Below are 25,454 nucleotides of genomic sequence, written 5' to 3' on the forward strand. Positions count from 1 at the left end.
TTGTAAAAGAAGATCGCATGAAGCCCATAGGGGCCAGGATCTTTTCGAGGTTTCAAACACTTCAGAGCACCAATAATTTCTACGTCAGCGACTGGAAGGGAAAGTCTATGGATAGCCTCAGGCCGGAAGTTGCGAAAATTATCAAGTTGAAAATCGGAGATGGGTCAAGAGGACACATGCTTCGTGATGTAAAGCTTTTTGAAGAAAGAATTAACTGTATGAGCAAGCTGCCTCGAATCAGTGAACCATTCACCAATGCAATTCAATCTTATATGGTTCATGTGATAGTGACTACTCGTCACATATGTTAGTGGTAAGCGTGGCCAGTAAAGAAGGAATTAGGGCAGGGGCGGCAGGTCCTTGATGACATCACAATTAAGATAATGATGATAAGCATATTATAGTGTACATGAATTCCAATGCGTTTTGAAACAAAAACTATCGTGATTCGTTTTGGCTGCCTTACATTATGCAATTTCTGTCTTTGTTCATTTTTTTTATGATAAGTTGGTGTCTGAGTCAGTTTGAACGTATTTAGATAAATCTGCCTCTAATGAGTGAGTTAAACGAATCAAAAGCAGGTCATTCATGTTTAATTTGGGGAATTCTAACTTTTGGAAATCTAATGATTTGAGAAAAAAAAAAACTGAGCCTATGGTTTTGGGCCTAGTTTGGATGGAGATGAAGGAACCACTAAGCTCATTCTAAACAAGCCTTTGCTCATAGACTTTGGGCTGTTATTCTTTAACGGGCGTCCACATGACTGGCTCTCTTAAAGAGCCCAAGTAGGAGAGAAGTTTCATTTTTTTTCCGGTGCTTGAAAAACAAATACACCGTTCGAGCTACATCAGATTGATGAACTTGAGTCAACCGAGACCTAACCGAAGTTCGGTCTTTCCTAGGCAAGGACCACGATTGAATCTTGGGTCGACTTTGCGCCTTTCCTAGGTAGGGGTTAAGTTGCATTGAAGACTATGAACGAGTTAGATATTCCGAAACGATGTGAAATGATATAAATAATAAGATATTGAGGTGGGATGGACATGAGAAAAATATGTACACGTATGAAATGATATGAATAAGAACGGCTGTGGATGTTTGGACGGGCAAATTGGTTCCCATATCTCAATCGAGAAAAAACAAAAATAGAGAAAGAAGGCAAAGAAATAGATAATTAAGCTCCCAAAATAAACACAACTTTTTCAATCTTCTTTTTATCTAATCACCTGAGATGAGGAATTATCAATACAAAAAATTGTAGATGAATAAATAATTACATAAGTATGGGGGTGTTGTCTCGTATAATTTGTATTAAGTATGAGAATATTTTTTTATTATTATTATAACACTGTGACATACGACTTTTAAAGATTTTGTCCAATATAAGTTTTTTTTTTCAGTGGCACTTCTTTTATCAAACTGCAACAGAAATAAGTGGTACTAATAATAAAAGCATTCAGATGCAAAATTTCTTGGAGCAAGGTGATGATCACCAACATGCCAGAAAAAAATTGGTTTTTTTTTCTTTTTTCTTATTTTGGATGAGCCAACAATCAAATTAAATACGATGGAAAAGAAAGGCAATTCAGGGTCTTGGGACCGACATACAATAGGTTCATTAACCTAACAATAATTTTTACAAAATGTAGAGAAAGTAATATGCTCAAATTGGACTTCTGAGTTCTGCCCCGTTTCTACCGAAAAAAATATATGCTTAGATGAAGCTAAGGCCTGCACAATCATAAACATTCTCTGCTCAAAGAAATTGGCAAAATCAATAATAATTTACTAGGTTCAACTAAGGCAGTAAAGATGCATAGAAAACATCGACATAATGTAATCAAATTTGTATAAAACTGAGTAATATTCCTTAGGTGCTTTCTAACTAATAAATCGGAAAATATTCAAAAACAAGAAAAGGGGCAAAAGAGAAGGCATTGGCCTTCCTTGAAGCAACCTTCTAGATAGCTGTTCAAGTTGCTTTACAAAAACACCAATTTTTTTCTATTTTTTTAATATTTATTTATCTTATTTTTGTATTGTGATAAACCAATTTTACTAGTTATATATGTGTGTGTATATATATATATATTCACAAGAAAAATTATAACCATCACATCAGCGGCTTCTTAATTTTTTTTTACCATTACAAGTTACTACATAGAGATGCCAATCTCAGATCAATCCTTCCATGTTATAAAATTAATGAAAAGATAATTCAATATTCTATTGAATTGTAAACACATTAATTATATAAAAGGTAATGCGCGTGAAGTGAATACGCGATGGAAAGTAAATTTAGAACCCCAACTGACTTACATTTCAGTTACATGAACATTCATTATATTTTATTTAAGTTATATTCAATGAACTTTCAATCTATATCCATATTATTTGTATGTATGCAATTCAAGAAATTTTTAAAAATTCAAAAGTTTCCTTTTTTTTTTCTCAAATTATAATGAGAATCATTCATTGATATCCAAACGGATACATTGGTCCACTGCAAAAACGGATACAAGAGAAAAATACCTTAGCTGAAATTACAAGAGCGAGAAATATTGGTTAACCCGCCAAGCTAACCACAAAGGAAAGTAAATGTGGAAGTCATATCGAGTAATAAGAATTACAATTGTAAGAGAAAGGGGGTGTAGTGCAGTGGCTAAGACTCTCACCTGCTAACCTAGAGATTCCGGATTCGATTCTCATTGGTGGGACTACTCATGCCCCTTTATTTATATTTCATTTACATTTTCTTGTATTAGGCCATGAGCCTCTTATTGTAACCGAAAAAAAAAAGAATTACAATTGTAACGGGCCTTCCTATGATTAATAATCCTGATAAGCTACCTTCATACAACAGTTCACCATGGACCCCAGTGAAAACAGGAAAGAGGGATCTTAAGTTCAATCCATTAATCCATGGCAACCTTCTATCTCCATTTCAAGAGACATCGCAAAGAGGATGACTTGGTTTGGTATCCAAGTGCAGGATCCCATCACAGATGCATCACCAAACAATTATAACATAGCATATCATATCAAACCAAACCCTAAACGTCCCAATCCTAACTAGTCAATTTAAGGGAATTGGTCCGTTCAAACCAGCGATCATATCCAGCGGGGTAGAAACCTAATTGAAAATCACAAAAGAAGATATGATCTAACAAAAAGATTTTGATCCGGCAGGGGACCCGATTGGTGCTCATTAATGATTATAGGGAGAGTTCTTTGCGTGATGAGTGGGGGGAAACTGGTGCTGTGAGGGTTGGGGAAGCCGAAGAAAGAAACCGCTACGGGGGGGGGAGGCTGGATGGAGGAGGACGCCTCCACTTTGTCACCATTACCGTGGGTCAGGTGAGCGTGCTACAACGCTATCACAGCCGCTGCACAAGGTCGGCCTCATCGAAGAAGCTGCGACCCTTGATAGGGAAGGGAAGCAACTACTACACGCGCCCGCTAGAGACCAAGAAGAGGAGGGGGCGCTACGACCGTCAGGGCGACTTCAACATCGTCTCCTATGCAGACTTGACGAGCATCCTCCGACCTGCCCTGAATTGTCGACCCAACCCAAACCCTAAATCATCTATACAAGTCGGGATTGGCTCAGATCCGATTAGATCAACATCAATATCATCAGATTTGAGCTCATTATGTGTTGGGGAAGGATAAGGGCCCTAGACTAAGCTCGATCTGGTTTAACGGGCTTGATTCTCTAATCTACTACTTACTTTAAATTTTTTTTTTTAAAAATGCACATCATTTCAAATCTTTCTTAAATCTAGCACGTCGTCAACTTCCGTTCATTCTCCGCCGTGAATTGCTTACTTGGCCGTTAAATTTGACTAGTTGGCCGTTAATTGCCACGTGTAACCATTCCATTGGCGGTCCATTTTCTTTTTCCCTTCAACTCTTCCCCTCTCCTTCCTCATCCCCTGTTCTTCCTCTTCTGCCACTTTCATCATCACCATCTCCATCATTGGCACCATCATACTTTTATCTCTTCCTCAGCCTTCATCCTCATTCTTCCTCCTTCCTTCTCAATCACCATCGGCTTCATTTCCTCCTTCAGCTCCTTATTCTATGTTTCTGTTGTCCCTTGGTTCCCCTAAAGCCCTTATGCTGATGTCACATTCCCTCGGGCTCCATAAGTCGCTAGTGTTGCCCTCTACTCCCCACCATACGGTGACTGTGCTTTTCCTCGAGCTCCTCAGCTCCCTTTGTGGACCCAAATTTCATTTCGTCAGGGCCCGCATGTGTGCAACTAATTACACGGCTTGGGAGTGTCCACCTTCTTGGGGGGATGTGTGACGGACACACATGGGAAGGAGTCGTCACTACCTATTTACGACTTGAAGGTCGATGGTTGGTGAGTTGCCCAGGTCTAGGGGTATGAGATACACTTAGTTTGCTAAGACATTGGTCTTGTAGAACCGAAAATTTCGAATTTGGAGGTTTTGTTACATACGAGTCTATATCCCACACGCCTAATCAGTACTCTGTTTGCCTAGTGCTTGCCACTTTTATTTATTTACTGCATGATTAGACTACGTTCGTCTTACCCGTTTTGACTCTGTAAATTTGAAGAAAACGATCGATTCGGACTAAGAACCTGAGAGAGGAGTAGGCTTATATATCAAGGAATCTGTTCGCTATCCTCGCGTACCGGTTCATCGGACCGTGATGGTCGACGTCCTGCGCGAACCGAAACCACAAAGCAATGGGTTTACTCGTCCCTAGGTAAGTAGATCGACTGGACCGATTCAGCCCTCGAACCATTCATTCTCCGACCGGGATTCTTACATGAATAAATGTACAAAATAAATCTTTACACTATTCTCTCAAATAAATAGAAATATAAATTATAACGATTGGACCCGGTCGGTTCGCGTTCGATAATTATTCCACTTAGATCACCTTATGTTTAGGAAAAATCGAAACTGAAATTAAAGCGATGCGAGCTCATGAGAGTCGAAGATCGAGTCCGACTGGACCGATGGATTTTCAATAGGACGGAATGGTCCTCGAGATAGCCATGGGACCGGTGAAGCTCTCGAGTTATTGTTTAACATCGTTTCACGTGCCTTGATCCTAGTCAACCTCCACATGGATATTAAACAGGGTCGAGATGGTGACTCAAGACAAGACCCCATATCGCACTCGGGTCGCGCGCACTCGTGTGTGTGGGGGTGTTGGACCTTGTAATCGATGTTAGTGCTAGTTTCATAGGATCTACGAAAGCATAAAAGGAACAAAAATTCAAAATTTCCTACCCGTGAAACTATTCTCAAGACCTACTAGAAGAATAAGAGCAGATAAAGCGTACCTGGAATATTTAAAATTGTTGACCGAGCGTCCCACGCGTGACGCCTCTACCAGTATCCATACTGACTTTGTCGACGAGTTTTCGAGATCGACGGTGCTAGCGGCCAACGCTTGAAAGAAATACCGATGCGACACCCGAAATTATTGGACTTAATTGGACCTAATGAGTAGAATAATTCAACTCTATTATGCCCATATTCATTTATATATATATACGTTTATAAACCATACATATATACATTATATATATCTAATCTGCTATACATATATCTACACATATATATAGACTTAGGAAGGGGCAATTTTCTTTGTTCCACCGGTGTGGGATTAAGAAAATAAGCTCTCCATGAGCCATGTGTATGGTAAGTGTCATTAAACCATTGGCCCATGTGTGTTCACATAATTGACTCCAAATGACTCCATGAAAATAGCCACTTGCAACAAAATTAAATCTAATAAATCGAGTCTAATTAATCGACAAATTTAATCTCATTAAATATTCGATTAATCGGTCGCACCATAAATCATCTAATCTCTATTAGACGATTTTATTGTTTAAAAATATATTGTCAATTTAGTCGTAGTGTGTGACCATGTAAGTTCCCAATTACATTGATAGTAATATCGAAATCTCTATTTCTATATTACAAATAGTGATCGGCATCTAGCAATGCATCACTATTACTCAAGTAATCGGAAAGTCAATTTCTCGACGAACCTTTTGACCTATGTTACCATGTAATATAATCCATTTGTCCTCTATATCTCTATTGAGTCCAAGACATGGTAGATATCATCCTTGTATGGTTTAATTTCTCTCTTTCTTAGTTTACCGGGTAAGTCTATCAAAACAAATGAGTTCGATATCGCTATATCGACTCATTTGGGTATGCATACACTTTTAGACTTAACCACCAAGTGGCCGTGAGATATCGCTCCCGTTTCGTAGGAGGGACAAATCCTATCTTAGTCACTCACATTCTTTTTCATGCTTTGTGATATACCCAATAACTGTCTTTATAACCAGCCTGTTACGGTGGCGTTTGACAGTATCAAAGTATGTGACATTACATGGAAGAGTTCATGGTGACCTCAAGTCAAATGACCATTACACTATAGTCACTTTGAGATATGCTAATGACAGTCACGTAACAACCCATGTAGAAATCTCATGGCGGGTCAGTCCAATACACATTATTCTTAATGTATACATGTAGTATGACTTGATATCTCCATATCCATGACCTGTGAGACTTGGTCATCAATCAACACCCACACTAGTCTAACCGTATTATCGTTGTCCAAATTAACGATAATACTTTGACTAGGGACATTTAGGAATAATGTTCGGTAATTATAGGATCTCACAATCAAGTCACACTTGATGCCTATTGTTCCAAGGACATTACTGTATAAAATCATATTTAGCGCAATCTACACAATAACAGAAATGCCTCGTAATATAATGAAATACATGTCATATTACAGAACTGATGATAGATTGCTTCTAGGGCATACACCACTTCCTAACAGTTAGAGGGCGTTGGACCCTGTGTGAATCGCATTCTAAAGGGTCAAGCTTAATCCGCAAGAAAACATAGAAAAATAGAGAAAAAATAATTAAAAAAAAGACAAAACAGACAAATTGTGTGTTATTATCAATTTTATGTGATTTATCATGTTATAATTCGAGATTACTTGGCAAGCAAATTCTTACCCTAAATAGACAAACGGGATAATATGTTTGATGTGAATAAGTCATGGATCGCCCTGGTAGGGTATGTTGTATTTGGCAATACTTTTAAAGACCCGACAAACACGGTGTTTGTAGTCAAGTCTCGCATGTGTGGGTTGTTTTTAAATTGTTATGTATTGTGACAGTGTGGCTTGTACAGATTATGACGAGTGTATTTTCGCCTAAAACCCAAAACTTAACCCTTTGCCTGGCTATTTGCCCGTGTTTGATTAAGTCGAGTTTTAGATTAATCAGTTTTTCGTATTGACCCGTCCTAAGTACAAACCTAGGGAAACAGGGGCACGAAGCACCGCGAGGATGCTAAGATCTCTGCACATGACCCATGAGGGACCGGACAACCTTTTACGAGCCGTCTCCGCTCGTGCCTCTAATTCAATTCCCTAAGTGCCCGAATCTACACTAGGGTGACAGAAACATACAGATGGAAAAGAGGGGGTACACGAGTGACAATCGCACCATGACAGGCGCCCGCCCCTTTTCCTATTCGGTATGTTTCGGTCATCCTAATTTCTAGGGTGTCAGCGGGTCCAGAGCTGGTGATCATGCCCTTGAACTGAAAAATATGTGTGTCCATGAAAAATCAAGATCACATGCCATGGACTATCGAAAGTCGGTAGTCGGTGTCGACCGATCTATTGGATCCATAGGGGTCGTGAGAACCCCAAAAGAGTCGAGAAGTCAGTCGCTCCGTTCGGAAGTGGCCTAAAGAGGACTCATGTACCCCGACTTGAGCCGCCTCAAATCGGACTTAGACTCAAGCCAAGATATACGAGCACTTCTTAGATATCCATGCTACGCGTGACACGTATCTTGGTGCTTTTGAGATTGTGAATTTTAAAAGGGCATAGTTAACAGTTCTTGAACCGTCGATGCGATAATATATTATTGATCGGTTCGTGTAATTTATTAAAGGTCGAGGGAATTAATTTAGCATAGTGAAACGTCCTGATTACCACTGTGTGGAATTATTGAGTTAATTAAAATTTTCTGAATGCTTTAATTTTTGATTTTCGAGTTGTCAAGATGGTCATTGGTGGACCGCCTGATAAAAAAACCTAATTCCCGTCTGTCTTGAAATTAAACCCAATTTTTAATCGACTTTACGTGATTAAACCAATTCGTGTTAGGTCTCAATAAAAAATGCATTCAAACATTCCAAACATATGAATATAGGAAAAAATTATCAAAATAAAATTTAATTTGTCGGTTTTAAGTCCAAGTGATCAATAAAACCGGTCTTGATGTATTTAATCGATTTTATTTCTTAAAGCTGAGTAAGCTTGAAATTCAATTTGTGTGGATTCGTTCCCGTCTCATACAACCAATTTTAAGGTCAATATTTTAGACATTCAAATTCGTCCTTGTGTCGGTCCTTGTCATCTCAACATGTCGGTTTTAAAATACGAGTTCATGTTAAAGCCGATTCGTGCTTTCCTTTTTCCTTTAAACCAAGATTCATTTCATAACATCATCATCCATGTAATTATCGAATTAACCGATAAAATGAGCCATAATCATGCCACTAAGTCCAGAACTTATACTTTTCTTAGGTCGAGTTCACAAGGGGGCCCGTAAAGGCCTTAAGGGTCTCCCAAACGGAGGTTGGAACGGGCTGATGTGGACCACCACAGCCACTGACCGACACCACCTCGGCTCAAAGGTCCCAAGGGAGTAACAACCAGCCACACCAACGTCAAGGAATCCGGGAAGCACGAGCAAAAGCAACGCAGTAACGACTCCTTTGCATAACAGCCACGGTAACTTGCAAAACAACTTAGGAGGCTCGGGAATTCGAAGAAATGACACATTAGCTCGGAAGCCAATGAAAAGGGGCAGCGACAGTGTCTAGGAGATGAGCAGTGGCGGGCAATGGCGGTTGGTAACGCAACCATAGTAGCCTCACAGAGAGAAGCACTAGTAAAAGGAGAAAGCTCAAAGGGGGAGTCAGGTATGAGGGTGACTTGTGAGTTGAGGGAAACGGGTATGAGCCCGTTTGCCGGGGAAAAGAACTGGGAAAAGAGAAACCGGTCGAGAGACAAGGTGAAGGGATGTTATGTTGAGGTCGAGAGAAGGAGAGCCGAGAAAGGGAGAGAGATGATGCCTTCAGAACTGAGGTTATGAAGGAGTTCTGAGAGGGTCGAGCTGAGGGAGTTGTTGTGGGGGAACTAGGAAGTAGAGTCAGCAAAGCTGAGAGGACAGAAGGCTAGAGGGAAGCTGAGGGTTGAGGAGTGACTTGTGGGGAAAAGGAGAGAAGACGTTGCTGTCAGCTGAGAGGACTAGGCTCGAGCTGAGAGGGTTCGAGAGAGTAGGATGAGATGAGGGCAGTGATGAGAGGGGGAAAACGAGTTGAGGGAGGTTGATCGGAAGGAGAGAACAAGTTGAGGGCGTCAGGTGTGAGAGGCAGTTGTCAGCTGAGGGAGAGGGAGGGAGGGAACGATCACCTTCATCATCGACATCGCCATCTCTGTGTTGTTGTTTTTGTTGTTCCAGGCCCCTCATCTACTTGTTGTTACTCTTTATACATACGCAAATATATGTATTAAATGACCATCATCTATATATATATATGTATGTATTATTTGCATTTAAGATTAGAGTAAGTATTTAATTATCATCATTATTTTCAACTTTTTCGCTGTCACTCCGATTGCTGCGTTTGATTTCAAAGTAAGATTTTAAAATTAGATTTTGATTTTAAAAAAGAGTGATATAAATGGAACCCACCCTTTGATATTGTATGAGTTATTTTGTTTTGTTGTGGAAAAATAGTGGTATAAATGGGACACACCCTTTGACTTTGTATAAGTTATTTTGTTTTGTTGTTGGTAGAATTAAGTTAAAGTAGAATTTTAAAATTCTACTCGATAGAATATATACATATAGATAGCTTTCATTATATCTTTTTTTATTTATATTAATCATATGTTTATATGTGTTGATAATCTAAAAATTGATAAAAGGTTACTAATTGCGTGGTTATCAAATTAATTTTACATATTTTTAAGATGAAGAGATAATTTATAACACTTAATGAGGTATGAGTGACTACGTAATCGTCAAAACTATGGGGCTTGGAATGGCCGATATGTCGTCTTCTTCATCTTCCCCACATTAATATACTGTGATTTTACACTAACCCTTCCACATAACACATCTTATCTTGAGCTGATATTTTATTTATTATATTCCTGATATTCGGCAAGTTGCGTTTTGCCCACTTCTGTGTTTACTTTGGAGTATTTCCGGTTCGTATTTACTTTTCATTTGCACTTACAAATATGACATGCATTAATTTTTAGGAAATTAATGGAGTAATTTTCCGTCTATATACATTTCAATTTTTTTTTATTACAATCGCGTTAAATGGTTGATATAATTAAGAATGATGTGAATCCAAATTCTTTTTTCCAACAAGGATCGCATTGCACAAAATGAAACTAGTATTTTTTTTTTCAAAAAGGAAGTGAAAAAAAAAACGAAATCAAACTAGTTCAATTAACAATATGATCATACTTTCAACTCCCGCCACCACATGAATTTTTATACACTTAAATCTCCGAATTAGCAAGTCTCCCTTATAAATTGTAATTATCAGTCAGACGACATTAATTCCAACATAGAGAAATACATATTTTTATTTTCCTAGATTTTCACTTAGGAGAACTAATCCTTTTCCTCCTTTTTTTCCCTTCTCAATTTACTATGATAAAATGAGATGTTCATATTGGGGGAAAGGCTCTAATCATTATTACTGAGGGGCCGATTGGTTCAATGTACTCTGAATATTTTTTTGCGAAAATCAGGACATTCTATCTTTTTTTACAGCATTTAGTTGCAAAGCTAACGTAATTTATCATTTTTTTGAGTTAAAACTTTATAATTGTGAGTGATAAAGATTTCGCATCTGAAGTATATGAAAATTTTAAATTATAACGAGATTATATTCGTAAATCTCACGTCCTATCTCTATAAAAATAAACAATACATTATATAATCACTTAGTTCTCTATAATTCAATATATTCGCCAAATCTTACATTTGAGTCAAATTCAAAACTTAAAATTAAAAGTTTCCTATAATTTTCAACTTTTTTACAATCTAATAATAACACTCAAATCAAATGCCCCATTTGTTTTTTAATGAATTAATCAAACGCCCCTAAGTTGAGAGAGGGGAGCTTATTCGGTTTCGGAGTGATACCGATCCAGTTGAACATAGTGGACTGAAAAATAAAACATAATCGACTACAGTTTATTTCAGTTAACTATATTCATTTTACCATAGATTATGTTTAATTGGACCGATTCTGCCTTGAGCCTCGACAGAGACCGGAACATTTATCATCAAAGATTCCAAAGTTGACTCAGAGTCCTCGGTGAGGTCCTCTGCCGCCCAGTATTTAATTTCTGCATTTTAATACTTTTAAATTCTAATGTTGTTTAAAATATAAAATGTCACCCCCGAAATAATCGACGACCCAACCTATTTAATATTATGGGACCCCTCGTCCTCGTCCTTTCCCCCGTGCCGTATAGTCCGGTCCTCCCCTAGCTCGGCCGTGCTCATGGATTCTCTTATTTATTCAATAAAATTGAATTTCCGACGTGTTTAAACCGTCGTAACATGAAATTTAGACATTTCATATTTTAAAAATATATAATATTACGGCTAGGAAATGCTGTAACTAGCATCAGCCACAATAAAAGAAACATACATTTTGCATAATTATAAGTTAAATGCGATTTCTTGTTATATGGAATGTCTATAGGATAAAAGTATCGAAGACATGTTTACGAAGACACTGAATTTTCTTTCTCACGCCAGTGTATAAATCTATTAAACTCGCCTGTAAAGTTTGATATCCCATCAACAAAACGAAATGATAATATGATCCATAAAATAAAATATTATTCATCGTAAAATTTTAAAAATGGAGCCAATCCCGAGGTTCCACAAGGAAGACAAACAAGTGGGAGCAAAACCTCGATGGAGATTTGGAATCAAACCGGAGGGAAAACGAATAAATCATGTGCTCCCCCATGGCGTTTCCTGGAAAAAAGCATACTACGCTTCAGATGATTAATCATTAATAATAATGGTTGCCTTGTTATTTTTCACAAATTAATCTTCCCCCCATTGCACAAAGAATGCGTCGAAATCAGTGATTGATGTGACATTTTCTTGGGCACCTAAGGTAAAATGCCGTAAAGTGATTGAACGGCTAATTGAGATTCGGCGACTTTATTTACTGTTGAGGGGTAAAATGAGATAAATCTCACATCGAAAAAGAAAATGAAAATTTATGGGTTAATATATGACTTGGGTACCACCACTTATCAGCTTGAGTTTTTAAGTGGATATGGGCCCAAGTCCGTATAAGCCCAATGGAAATTTAATATGGTATCAAAGCCTAGGTTACGCGTATGCGTGCCTATGCGCGTGTGCGCACCCACACCACGTCAGGCCCAGTATGTCCGAGTGCAGCCAAGAGTGCGCCTCGTGTTAGTGTCCCCCCTCGCCCGAGCACGGAAGATGAGTCCGGCTCGAGGTCAATTGTTGAGGGCGGGTATTTAAGGGCACGTGACAATGTGTAGGTAGAAATAGACCACACATTGCACGTGAGGGCGGGTGTTGAGGAGTAAAATGGGATAAATCCCACATCGGAAAAGAAAATGAAAATTCATGGGTTAATATATGGCTTGGGTACCACCACTTATCAGCTTGAGCTTTTAAGTGGATATGGGTCCAAGTCCGTATAAGCCCAATGGAAATTTAATATTTACAACCCAATAATTTAAAACTAACTAACATTAGCTCGTAAGGGGACTAAATTAATATTTAAATGAAGATTAATTGCAGTCAATAAGTTATTGACACTTTATCATTTCACTAGAAAAATGGTGAAATTGAATAAAGAGTTTTAGCGTGAAAAATGAGAAAATGCTGTAATATTATCTCATTACACAGCATAACGAAGCATTAATTAGTTTGCAGCAAAGGATGACTAGTGTGCTAATCACGCGTGTAACATGCCATATTTGTTAGTGATCTTTATATATATATATATATATATATATATATATACATCATGGGATCATCAAATTTTTACCCGAAAAATATTTTTTAAGTAATTTTTCGGAAACAATTGAGCGCATAATTTAGTGCATAGTTTCAACCACGATATGAGTACCTCATAGCGAATACATGTTTCCCCATCACTCCAAATTATCATTTTTTTTCGATGGATATTCTAGTATTCGAAAATTTAACGGATTATAATTAGTTTAATTTGAACTGTGTCGACCCATTAAGTGTGTAAAATTTTCACAGTATAAATTTTTTTCTTCACAAACTTGATCTCGAGATCTTGTTTAATGGGAACAAACTCAGAATCGTTTAAAGTAATTCTTATTAATTAAATCATTTAAGTTTAAAAATAAAAAAAATGCGATATAATTGTTATGGTTAATGGACATGTATGTTCTCCATGTTAGATCAAACCAATGCGATCGAAAAGATTCACCACACCAATGGACCCACCCTAAATCACAACTCCCCACCTTGCTGTTGTCTCCATGTCACCATCTCCATCATCCACCAACATTGGATTCACCGTATTGTCAACGGCACAAACGATAAGATCGTTTGGGACCTATTAACAATTTATGGAGCAAATATGAGTTGAATACGAGCCTTCTTCCCAATTTTCACCATAAATATTTTTTTATATTACACTCATGATAAATTTAAACTTGATTAAAAAGAATCGTTAAATATTTTGAATCACAAAAATCTCATGAAGAATCTTATGTTTCGAGCCGATGTTTAATAGATCGCCGATTATCGATATAGTTTATAACTTTTTGACGGAAAATAAGACCATGTCGTCCGTGCCAAAGCAACCCGGGATTGCCCACGACAATGACGCACCTAACCTTCTCAAGGGTATATCCTCCTTGCAATCCCTAAACAAAACCACTCCATTCCTTCCCATTGGACAAAAAAGTTCTGCATTGTTATGACTACCAAATTTGCATTTGCCCGTGTTGTTGTTTCATTGCCATAAGCTCCCAATCAAAGCCTTCCCAAGACTAACCAAAATAAGAAAAATTCTTAAGCAGTCTTACCTCACAGTAAAAAATTCTTAAGACTAAATTAGTTGCAGTCCATTGAGTTTTTCGATATTAGGATACTAAAAAATTAATCATTCTCTATGTATTATTATTTGATTCGTGTTGTCTCAGGCAGTGAGAGATTGAGAAAAGATTAACGCAGAATTCAAATAATCTCAATTTCTTAGGTCTCTCTCATGTCCTTCTCATCCCTTACACTTAATAAAAGGAAAATCCTCAAATTTTGCCATCCTCAGATCTCTCTCTCTCTCTCTCTCTCTCTCTCTCTCTCTATAAGCTTCACTGACCTCTCAGCTCACTACCCACCTCCCCAAGTTCCCATCTTCCCGCCGACCCGCCATGGATCTCCTCCTCAAACCTTCAAGATTCGCCGCAAGATTGGTTTTTGCCCACCTTTAGCAGCAGCCCTCCCCAGCTCCCGGGTCGGGTCGGAGATGAAACGGCCTGCTCGCCCTCTGTTCAGCATCCTCCTCCTCGCCGCCTTCGCCGCCACCCTCACCTGCCGCGCCTTCCTCCGCCGCGGCCTCTCCCCCTTCGACCTCGAGGCTGGCCGGAAACACCTTCCTCCCCCCGTCTTCAACTCCACTCTCCTCAAGCTCGCGGAGACCGATTTGGGCGAGCCCAAGTTCAAGCAGGACACGGAGAACCTGCTCGAGGGGAACTTCGCGGGCCAGTCGTGGAGGTACCGGAACTTCGCCCCGATGCGGCGGGTGAGGTCGTCCTCGTCGATCGGCACCGCCCACCCGCTCGCCATCCGGTCCCCGAGGTACTACCGGTTCTTCTTGGACTTCCGGAGGAACTTGCAGGATTGGGCTAGGAGAAAGAGGTTCCAAGATGATATAATGTCGGATTTGGTCCGGCAGGTGAAGCACCCGATTGACCGGCATTACGGACTCCCGGTCTCGGAACGAAAATATTCCTCCTGCGCCGTGGTCGGGAACAGCGGGATTCTCCTCAAGAGCAATTATGGGAAGTTGATCGATAGCCACGAGGCGGTGATTCGGCTGAACAATGCGAGAGTCAGTAGCTTCGAGGGCAATGTCGGGTCGAAGACCACCATATCCTTTGTAAATAGTAACATCCTCCAGCTCTGTTCGAGGAGGCAGGGCTGCTTCTGCCACCCTTATGGAGCTGATGTTCCTATCCTCATGTACATTTGCCAGGCCGTCCACTTCCTCGATTACACGGTCTGCAACTCGTCCCACAAATCGCCCCTCCTTGTAACCGATCCGAGGTTCGATGTACTCTGTGCCCGAATTGCAAAGTATTACTCCTTGAAGCGGTTCGTGATGGTCACGGGGAAGCAATTGGAGGGCTGGGCCAAGGTTCACGATGGCCGGAATTTCCACTACTCTTCCGGGATGCAGGCGATAATGCTGGCTTTGGGTATTTGTGATAAAGTTAGCGTTTTTGGGTTCGGGAAGTCGGGTTCTGCCAAGCACCATTACCATACGAACCAGAAGGGCGAGCTCCACTTGCACGACTACGAAGCTGAATACGACTTGTACCATGATCTTATGGAGAGGCCTCAGGCAGTTCCATTTATCTCGGAGAAGTTTGAGTTCCCTCCGATGGTAATGTATCACTAAGCACAGGACGGTGGAGAACTAGTCTGCATTCGATTGTTTGTTCGTGGAAGGATGAGGATCAGATTGTTGTAACTCATGTTATAACTGTTTGTTAGGTTACCACGAGATTGGTTTACGGTTAAGGAATAGTGATAATAGGATTCGTGCGGGCTCCCAAGCTGATCAAAGTAGTTTCGGGATCGATACTCATATCAAATGTAAGATTGAATTTCTAGCAGCAATACAATTCACAACATTCAGTTATGTTGCTGTTCAAGATTATTGGATCTTTCCTGTTTATGGGTTACTTTCTTCTTCTGTTCTTTGATCCGACCGTCACACGGGAACGAGGAAGATTTTAGTCGTATTTAATGTTCATATGCTTTATATCCACTACCTGTCATAATTTCTTCATGGAACTTACAGCAACTGCTTGAACAACGGAGAGTCGATTCGACCTCGAAGCATTTCCTTTGAGAGCTAAGCTTCGGTTTATAACACTCGTTTCTCTCTTTCCGAGCTCATGCCTGTCCTTCTTCCTTCCTTGACGTTTAGATAGAAGATTCTCTACAGTTCCCGTGATGTGAACAGCATGAAACTTTGGATTGGTCCAGTGATCGGGGCAGAAGTAGACAAAATGGCTCCACTGGCCCGGAGTAGCCTAGGGAGCTCCGGTATCGTGGTGAGCTTTTCTCTCATGAAAATGATGCGTGTCCTGGTCCAATAACTAGACACCGCATATCGGGACAAGGCATCGGCCATGACGTGTTCCTCAATCCTCATGACACAGTCGGATAGTCTCTCGATTTAGGTTCGCGTCAACAGATGAGCACGAGGTCTGAACTGAAATTCAAAAGATTAGAATCACGGATCAAATAGGAATTCAGATCAAAGCCCTTATTGGGCCACAAAGCGGCCCATTGACTGGAAGAAGGCTTTACTTTGCCAGGGGCTTGAAACATTATTTCCAAATGGGTTTGGGCCCTTAGGCCCGATCCTCCATTCCCATTCCCGGAAAAGATCGATGTTCTTATACATCTCGTAATTTTCTTTGAGCAACTGTTGCGTGTATATCCTGATCGAGAACAAAAAAGCTATCTCGACCGAGCAAGATGTTGCCGCATGCACTACTTTCGGCACTAATTGGTCTTGGCCAACTCATTTGGCATGCCACGAAACCTCGGTATGAATTAGATTATCACTAGATATCATGTAATCAATGTTGCGAAAACCTCGAATAATATGTTTTTGGTTTATTAATCGCACCTACCGATGGCATGATGTATTAGAAAAGGGTGATTTTGGGATTTTTAAGTAATTAATTATTGAGAAGAGTGGAAAATTAGGACCCAGTAATCCACCCGAGCTAATTAAATAATACAAGCATTGATTAGTTGAAACAATGAGCAAATTTAATCTCTCTTTTTGTCCACCAAAAGCACAAAGTTTCTGTTCACCCCCGACAAAACAAAGGTGTGGCGGTCCGACCTTTGAATTTTCATAAACATGTCTCATGATTTCTTCAATTAACTCCCCCAACTTAATTATTGTCAATCAAGAGGCCATTTCTCAAGACAAACTTCAAATATTATAGTCTTTTTTTTCTTTTTTCTTTTTTCTTTTTTCCCACGATTATAAAGGAGATATCTATGAACTTAATAAATTAGGGGCAGTAAAAGTAAACATCGGAAATCAATAAGATTCGATTAAGAAATCTATTAATTTTGAGTTGAGAACAAATGTCACTGCACCAAACTCTCTTATTAGTTATAATTCCTTTTAGTTCTCACTTACTGATCTTTCCTTCACCTTCATCTAGGAGGAACATAAAAAGCTCTAATTTGTAGGTCATTCTTTATCATATTTACAATTGAATCATGTTGTATAGGACTTTGATTTGTTGTCCATATCGATTATTATCGTGATTTAAGTATCAAAGAAGTTGCTGTGAGGACTATAGGACATTGATCTCTTCCCTTTCGACAACTGTAGGACACACTAATTAAAAGAGATTGATATATATATATATATATATATATGTATATATAGGACTCGTAACTTATATGAAAAGAGACCACTGACTAGATCCGCGAATATATAGAGTTATCTTTGATAGAATATATATTAGGGATAATTGTAAGAAAAGTCCTGAAGGTTTCATCAAAATAAGAGTATATCTCAACGTTCTAATTGTTGCGAAAAGAATCTTGTAGTAGTAAAATTTTGGATAAAATGGAACTCGCACGTATCACTTATCTTCCTTGACCTCGATATGTCAAATTCAGATATACGAATAGTCGGTATGGGTCACCTCTGACCACTGCAACCTCTTTGGAGGTCATAGTCAAGGTTTTCTTCCTTTAGACTCCCCTTTGACAGGTCTAAGTAACCAGTAACTCGCATATGATCAATTTTTCTTTCCGCAAATAATGATAACAAATGTTTCCAACTTTTAAAGATTTAACTTGGTAGTTTTTATGTTCTTGTAAAATGTACACGATTTTGAATTGTGAAAATATCGCAAAAAAGGTAATAGTTGATCGAAGAATTATAACAATTCCATATTATTTATTTATCTTTGTTTTGTAATGATCGGAACGTCGGGATAGATCTTTAATTGAAACAAAATATTGGAACTTTTTATGCAATTACGTACAAAGACGGAAACATTGAAGGTGATTTTGAGGTCTTTCACACTACGACTAGTGAAATAATCATGAATAGAGATCAATCATCAACGAATTGAAACATATAATTGTTCCTTATTACGGAGTATATCACAAAATATATTGCCGAGATTAGCGGAGATATGTTGTGCCCTTGTATATTAACTAGCCTTATTAGTTACATACATATTAGGCAATAGATATCTTAGAATTCTTTCCTCTTTTTCCTTGTAATCGGCAGTATATGTACATGTTCAAGAGATGAATGAAATCAAGCTTTCAGCTCAGCAATTATCATTCCTAGAGTTGATTAAAAAGATTAGTTGGGGCTCTCTGAATGTCATGAGGCCTCAAGGAAGTGTGCCCTGCAACATAGAATGCGCATGCGATCCAAATATTGGCAAAAATAACAAATTGTAAAAACTAATTCTGAATAGGTCTTATCCTAAATCTGAATGAGTTATAGCAAGCTATAGCTCGCAAAGCATGATAATCAATCCGTACGAATTTAAAAATCTACATGGTGGAAACGAGTAACTTGGAGAAAGTAAATCGATAGACGGTCAAGTAATTAGGTACTTATAGAATAGGACAATGAAATATGTAGCAACAATGTAACACACTCCATCATGATATATAAGATCAATATAGTGAAGATTACCAGCTAGCAATGAAGCGGACAAATTTCCTCCGTAGATGAAAGCAGAGAAAATTCATCAACTTCACCACTTCATGGTAATTAATACAGTCTCTTCAATTTATTAAAAGGATGACTCTTCTCGATCGAGCTCCTCATCACTTCAAAGAAGAAGAACAATTGCAAAATTAAAAAAAAAGAAGAAAAAGAAACTAATAATTACCTTATTATATGAAGCATGCATGCATACTCTCATCACCTAGCAAGTGCTCCGCAACAAACCTATCCCTACACCATGAGAGACTTTTTTGTTGCCGAGCACAAGCTTGGACAAGCCCTAGACTCTCCCTAGATATCATGTATTAATTACCGTTCGCTGTACTTACGTATATAGCAACCTGAGAACAGTACCGTCGATCAAGCGTTGTGACTGTGAGTAAATTGATCACTCGTCCTCCTCGGACCCGCCGGTGATGCATTCCTTCTCATCATGGTCGAACGACTCGAAACCCTCAAGTGAGGGGTGAGGGGAGTGGCCCTTCCCAAAGGACCGGATGTGGTCCTTGAGGGACCGCTTGTGCTTGAAGTCCGAGCCACAGGTGCAGTACCAGAGCTTCCCGCAGTTCTTCTCGTGAGTTCGCCAGTCCCCCTTGACCGCAAATGACTTCCCGCACTTTCGGCACGCGAAGGGTTTGGCCCCGTGCTTGCGCTTGTAGTGGGTCTGGAGGGTCCGGAAGTCCTTGAGAGGCTTAGCCCTTGGGTGGTTGATGTTGTTCTTGCAGCCCTGGGCGCAGCAGTAGCACGGGAGCCTCAACATCGCTGCAGGCTGCGCCCCTTTCAGGGAGTCTGGGCCCTTCCTGTACTCCGATCCATGACCCCACATGTGCATCTGTTTCCGTAATGCAGAAGGAGAAAAATGTTTTACTGTGAAGTATCAAGTGATCAATGTACTAATTATATCATGAAGGATTAGCTAATGAGAAGTGTCTTGATGTACATGGTCGTGTTAGGCTTATATCTCTTCTTCTTTATTATCCTAGTAGGACTAGGCATGCTTCGACGACTTGATTACACGACATGAACGAAGAATAAGGTAGCTTTAAACAGAACCCATGATGCTTTCATATGGAATCAATGGTCGAAACTTCTGTCACAATTTCACAAAATCTAATGAATTAATCGCATAATATATTTAGAGGCTAATTGTAATCATGGAGAGCTCAAACTTGAAAGAAAAACGATGAGTATTATTATATATTATAGAAAATGCTTGAAAATTTAGACATATATAATATGCCTATGAACTTAATTATAACGTCTTGCGATTATATACATTGTAGAGAGATGGAAAGGAATATAAGTGGGGTAGCTGATAAAGCTAGACATTGATTATAACTAATCATAGAGAGTGAATCATGCAACATCTCTTAATAAATTTCTTTCCTTTGGATATGTATGAGGAAACATGTGACATTAATCAAGAGAAAGCAATAAGGAAAAGGTGCTAATTGGACCCGATTCTCGCTTAATTAAGGCATTAAACATTAAGACAATGCTTTTTGGTTGAATTAAGACAATGCTTTATTTTATGTGTAGTAAAGCAATATGAAGAGAGAGCAATTGCATTGAAAGAAGTGCCCAGGAAAAAGGAGGAGAAAAAAAAAAGCAGAGAGATTTTGGGGCATCTTGTAAAAGATAAGAGGCATTAGCTCCAATTATGTATGCATATCTTTCCATGATATATACCTGCTCCCACCTGCATTGTTTAGTTAATGCTTTCTTTACTTCCTCACGCGTTATTTTCGTGTAACTGTTGGAAGAATTTGATTTGTTTTCCCAGTATACTCATAGCTAAATTAATCGAGTAAATTTTTTGTCTCGGAAAAATACTTATATCACAATGTTAATTATCTTGAAGAGCGCTTGAATTGGATTCCTAACATAGTAAGTAACATGACTTTAAAAGAAATAGAATAGATGGAGTACATTCTGGGAGCTATAAAATAGTTCTATTATAGAAGTTAATTGATTTATATATTGTCTAAAAAACAAGAAATTAAAAAAATGATAGTCTAATCTAATGAGCAAACCCAGTAACCCTAGCTGAAGACTAGGATTGACTCTCTCTCTCTCTCTATATATATATATGATAATTGATATCATTGATTTAATTAATCTTACCCTCATTTAATAGAAGCGCCCCCCCCCCCATGCACATATCATCTAATTATACTCAGAATTATTAGAGGCTGGCTAATGCTAACAGACTACAATACACAATAACAGATTGAAACTTCAGGGTTCGAATCGAAATCAAGAACTGACCTGCATGTTGTTGAACCTATTGAAGGTCTTGCTACATATGTTGCAGGCGAACTGCATGGGCCCCACAAGTATCTGAGCGGGTGTCGGGATCCAGAACCTCTTTTGCTGATCCGAACCGAACGAGTAACCGTACTCGTGCACCAGAGGCCTAATTTTCTTGCAATCGGGCGCCTCCGGGTGTTCTGCCTTGAGCTCATCAAGGACCTCAGCTTTACGAGGAACTTGTTGGTGATGGAGTGGCGCAGCGTAGTAGTTGGGCAACCCGATGTTCAAGTCCACAGTGAGCAGCTTCTTCTCATCATCTCCTCCAAAGATAGAATTATCCTCCTCTTTCAATGGAGGCTTCTTCGCCTCATTGAAGCTGCTGAGGAGAGGCAAGCATTGGATTGTTTCATGGGCAGCTTGCTCAATCAAACTAGAAGAAGATGAAGATGAAGAAGAAGAGTAAGAAGAGAAGATTGGGGGCTTAAGCCATTCAATGAAGTTAGAAGGGGTTTGAGGGGATGATAGATCTTTGTTGATATCTATAAGATATTGATCTCTCAGTAAACCCATAGTAACTATTCTCTCTTGGGAGAGAGAGATCTCATTTGAATCTTACTAATTCCCTTCTCTCCTCTCCTCTTCTCTCCTCTCCTCTCCTCTCCTCTCCTCTCCTTCTATAATTTTAGACCATGTGAGGGGGTATGCAGTTTATATCTAGACTTTATGTGGGAAAGCTAATTTTGCATTCATGGTGTTGATTTTATGGAGAAAAAAAAAGGTGCGTTTGGTTTGTCTTTTGGTGCCTCTTTTTCTTCTTTTTTCACTTCTCCCCTTTCCTAATTCCTCTAATTTCTTAGACCCAAATATATATTGAGAAGAGAGAGAGAGAGATTATTAGTGGTGGGGTTTATGGAAAATGACATGCAAAAATGAGACTCACTCAATAAAGAGAATCCTAGAACAGTTAGCACTTTTTTTTTGTAATATATTATTTGAGTTAAAATGTAGAAAATAAAATAAATTCAACAATATTCTAATTAAGTCAATATTTCATGCTAAAGTAGAGATCATACATTGCAACTTCTCCAATTTTTGGGTGAATAAATTAGTGCAAAGTTTTACTGTATGAGTAAAACACAATGAAAAACACTGCATATCCTAATTAATATATAGTATATATTGAGAAAGAGAGTTTTAGGTTCAATTATTATTAATATGGTAGCCCGTGCCTCCTTATATCAATTTTCTTTTCTCTTTTTCATAACAGTCTTATGCATAACCTCTTTTATGACTAAAAAAAAGTGTATATACATCAAGTTTGTGAAATTTTCTTCACCCCGTAAAGGGATGTTATGTCTTATATTATAATTATTTTCCCCTAGCTTTCCTCCTTAGTGGATATCATGAATATTTGACCCACATGCATAGACTGGAGATTTCTTATTAAACCTTGACAAAGAGCTGATGACTTGGTGAGTGGGAGCAAAGAGAAATTAAGAAAGGGGGGAAGGCAGAGAGCGTTTGGTCAATACCTAAAAGAAACGTAGAACGATTTAAAATTGTAGCAAAATAGATTGTGGACGACGTTAAAGTAATGCAAGAAAGAGCATACATTTATTATTTTAACTTCAATAAGGGAAAATAATATTAATGGCAGACGTAACTTTTTTCATGTGGTTATGTGGAAGGTGACTGATGATGCCTCTCGAAGTTAATTTGTTCAACATATACTGCGGGAGCATGCGAATGTTTGCAAAACTTAATTAATTAATTGTTTATTTATTCATTTGGTATTATCATCAATTATTTATATATGTGTATGCATATATATATATATATATATATATAAGTGGAATCATACAAGAGGAATGCGTCAAGTAAGCTTTTGGTAGTTAGAAATCTAAAACTTAATTTACATTTTTAGAAATCTAAAACTTAATTGTCATTTCAATTGACAAAAAAAAAACAGAGAGAGAGAACGGTTTATTTTTCAGTAATGTGTTAACATTTTCTTTTTGGGTGATATTCGGGGCCAGAGAGTCCAAAGTAATGTCTTAAGATTATACCGTTAGTTAATTCCTTCTTCATCTAAATCCTCCTTGATTTTGCATTGAAATTATTCATTATAATCCATTTTTTGTGCATACATTAGAGATAAAAGGTGGATATGTAACTTGGATCTTTCGGTATATACATTGGTATCCAGAAGTTCAAGACTCTAACTAATTTAATTTGAGTCAGGTTGGCTCACTAAGGAGTAAAATTATCTCAATAAAGGATTTTCGTTACAATAAAAAGTTACCAAGTTAATTACACCTAAATACAGAAGAAATTAATCTTATTACAAATATAAGAATATTTTTTATTTATAATATGTAATATATTTATAATCTAGTTACGTTTATGGAATACTCGAAAATGTCTTTATTTTTTACACTTATATTTTGAATAAAAATGATTTTACAAATATCTAGATTTTATTTTTCTGCCGAAAGTATCTATAAAATTGTTAAAGTACTCGAAAATGAGACATTATTATGGGAGAGATAATTAGATTTCTCTTTGATACTCTTACCAGTGATTTTATATCATTTTAAGAGTTCTTACAATATTTTCATACAAGAAATTAATGCTAAGATATATACAAGCAAGCTATGTGTATATTAGCATCTATCTATACTATTACGAAGACTTTTGTCTAACTTTTAATTTCCTAAAAACTCCTAAAAAATATAAGTTTAGTATAGATTTTTCAATTTCCCCACTTCTTTTCTTTCCCACTTTCCTTCTCATGTATTCCAAGTTTTTAACCGTCCATTTCAAATTTCGTTTGCTCTTTTATTATTTTCTTTTCCTTTCTTTCTAACATGGCATGAAGTCACAATAATACGTATTAATAGTTTTAGTTCAAGTGTTTAGTACTTCAATTCAAGTATCTAGTACTTTTAGTACTTGCGATTTGTACAAGTTTTTATTACTTTTACTTTCAATTCACATTATTAGTATTTTAATTCAAGTATTTACTATTTGATATAATTAATCACAAATAGTAACATTATTAAATAGTTAAATTGAAATATTAAACACTTGAATTTAAACACTTGAATTGATATACCAAATGTGTCACCCTGACTTGATGTCATGTTATAATTCTCCTTAATTTTTATATATAATAAACTTTCGCAAAAATATATACGGCTCCACAATCTCTCAAATTTGTTAAGACAATATTTGGATATTATTTAAAAATAAATATTTTACTTTTTTTGGTGGAGAGTAAATATTTTATTTTACTATCATATATTTTATGCATTTCCGTACATGGCATGGGTCTGCTTCTAGTTTTTCCATAAAAGAAACTGGGGCAAGATCATGCAGAATACACCTAAGTTTTATGTAAGCATATTTTAGTCAGATCAATTATTTAGTGCATGTACGTACTTCATCATGCAAATCGTTCTTATTGCTTACAAAGACTTACGTTTTAACTATACATATCTAGGTCCTACCATCGGAAAAAAATAATTTGAAGTGCTGCAACAGGTTATTATTACATTAATATAATTCATACCTCGCCTCATTTTACACCATATCCATTGTTTCCGTGATCCGTCGACTTAGATTGATGCAATCTTAACTCTGCTCGTAAAGATCAAAATTGTATAAGAAATCTACCTGGACAAAATTATAATTATATATATATATATATATATTTTATAAACCATAACAGTATCATTAATAAAAGATGGCAAAAAGCCAGATATCTTAGAGACCTCCACAAAATTATTGTAAAAAAATTCAATTCCCTATAAGACTTATGGATCTCTTTTGTTACTGACAAAAAATAAAAGCAGAAGTTCAAAATCGTGTTATATTTGTACTTTTTGAAAAAAATTCGTGTGAATACATGTAATTGGATGACCGTTCAGAGCGGTGCCATAAATTGCAAGTTGGCTTGTTATAATCATGATGGTTGATAACTAATGCATAACAATTGTACTATATGATTGCCTGCTCATATTGGGTTCAAAGCTGTGGCCAAATTTTGTGAAGCAATAT

The 25,454-nt window shown here is 37.7% G+C and overlaps 2 protein-coding genes across 2 annotated transcripts; one reads left to right on the plus strand and one right to left on the minus strand.

Moving 5' to 3' along the window:
- The first annotated feature begins 14,435 nt into the window (after positions 1 to 14,435).
- LOC116198570 (beta-1,6-galactosyltransferase GALT29A) lies at positions 14,436 to 16,059 on the plus strand. Its single transcript, XM_031528754.1, has one exon. It carries the CDS (start codon positions 14,649 to 14,651, stop codon positions 15,801 to 15,803), a length of 1,155 nt encoding a protein of 384 aa, XP_031384614.1. The 5' UTR covers positions 14,436 to 14,648; the 3' UTR covers positions 15,804 to 16,059.
- A 2,991-nt stretch (positions 16,060 to 19,050) lies between these two features.
- On the minus strand, positions 19,051 to 22,096 carry LOC116198672 (zinc finger protein WIP3). The gene is made up of 2 exons (XM_031528884.1): positions 21,411 to 22,096; positions 19,051 to 19,974 (listed from the first exon to the last, which is right to left on the minus strand). The coding sequence occupies exons 1-2, from the start codon at positions 21,963 to 21,965 to the stop codon at positions 19,531 to 19,533; spliced, it is 999 nt and encodes a 332-aa protein (XP_031384744.1). The 5' UTR covers positions 21,966 to 22,096; the 3' UTR covers positions 19,051 to 19,530.
- Positions 22,097 to 25,454: the final 3,358 nt, after the last annotated feature.

The sequence above is a fragment of the Punica granatum genome, chromosome 3 (assembly GCF_007655135.1).
Source record: "Punica granatum isolate Tunisia-2019 chromosome 3, ASM765513v2, whole genome shotgun sequence".
Taxonomy (NCBI): Eukaryota; Viridiplantae; Streptophyta; class Magnoliopsida; order Myrtales; family Lythraceae; genus Punica; species Punica granatum.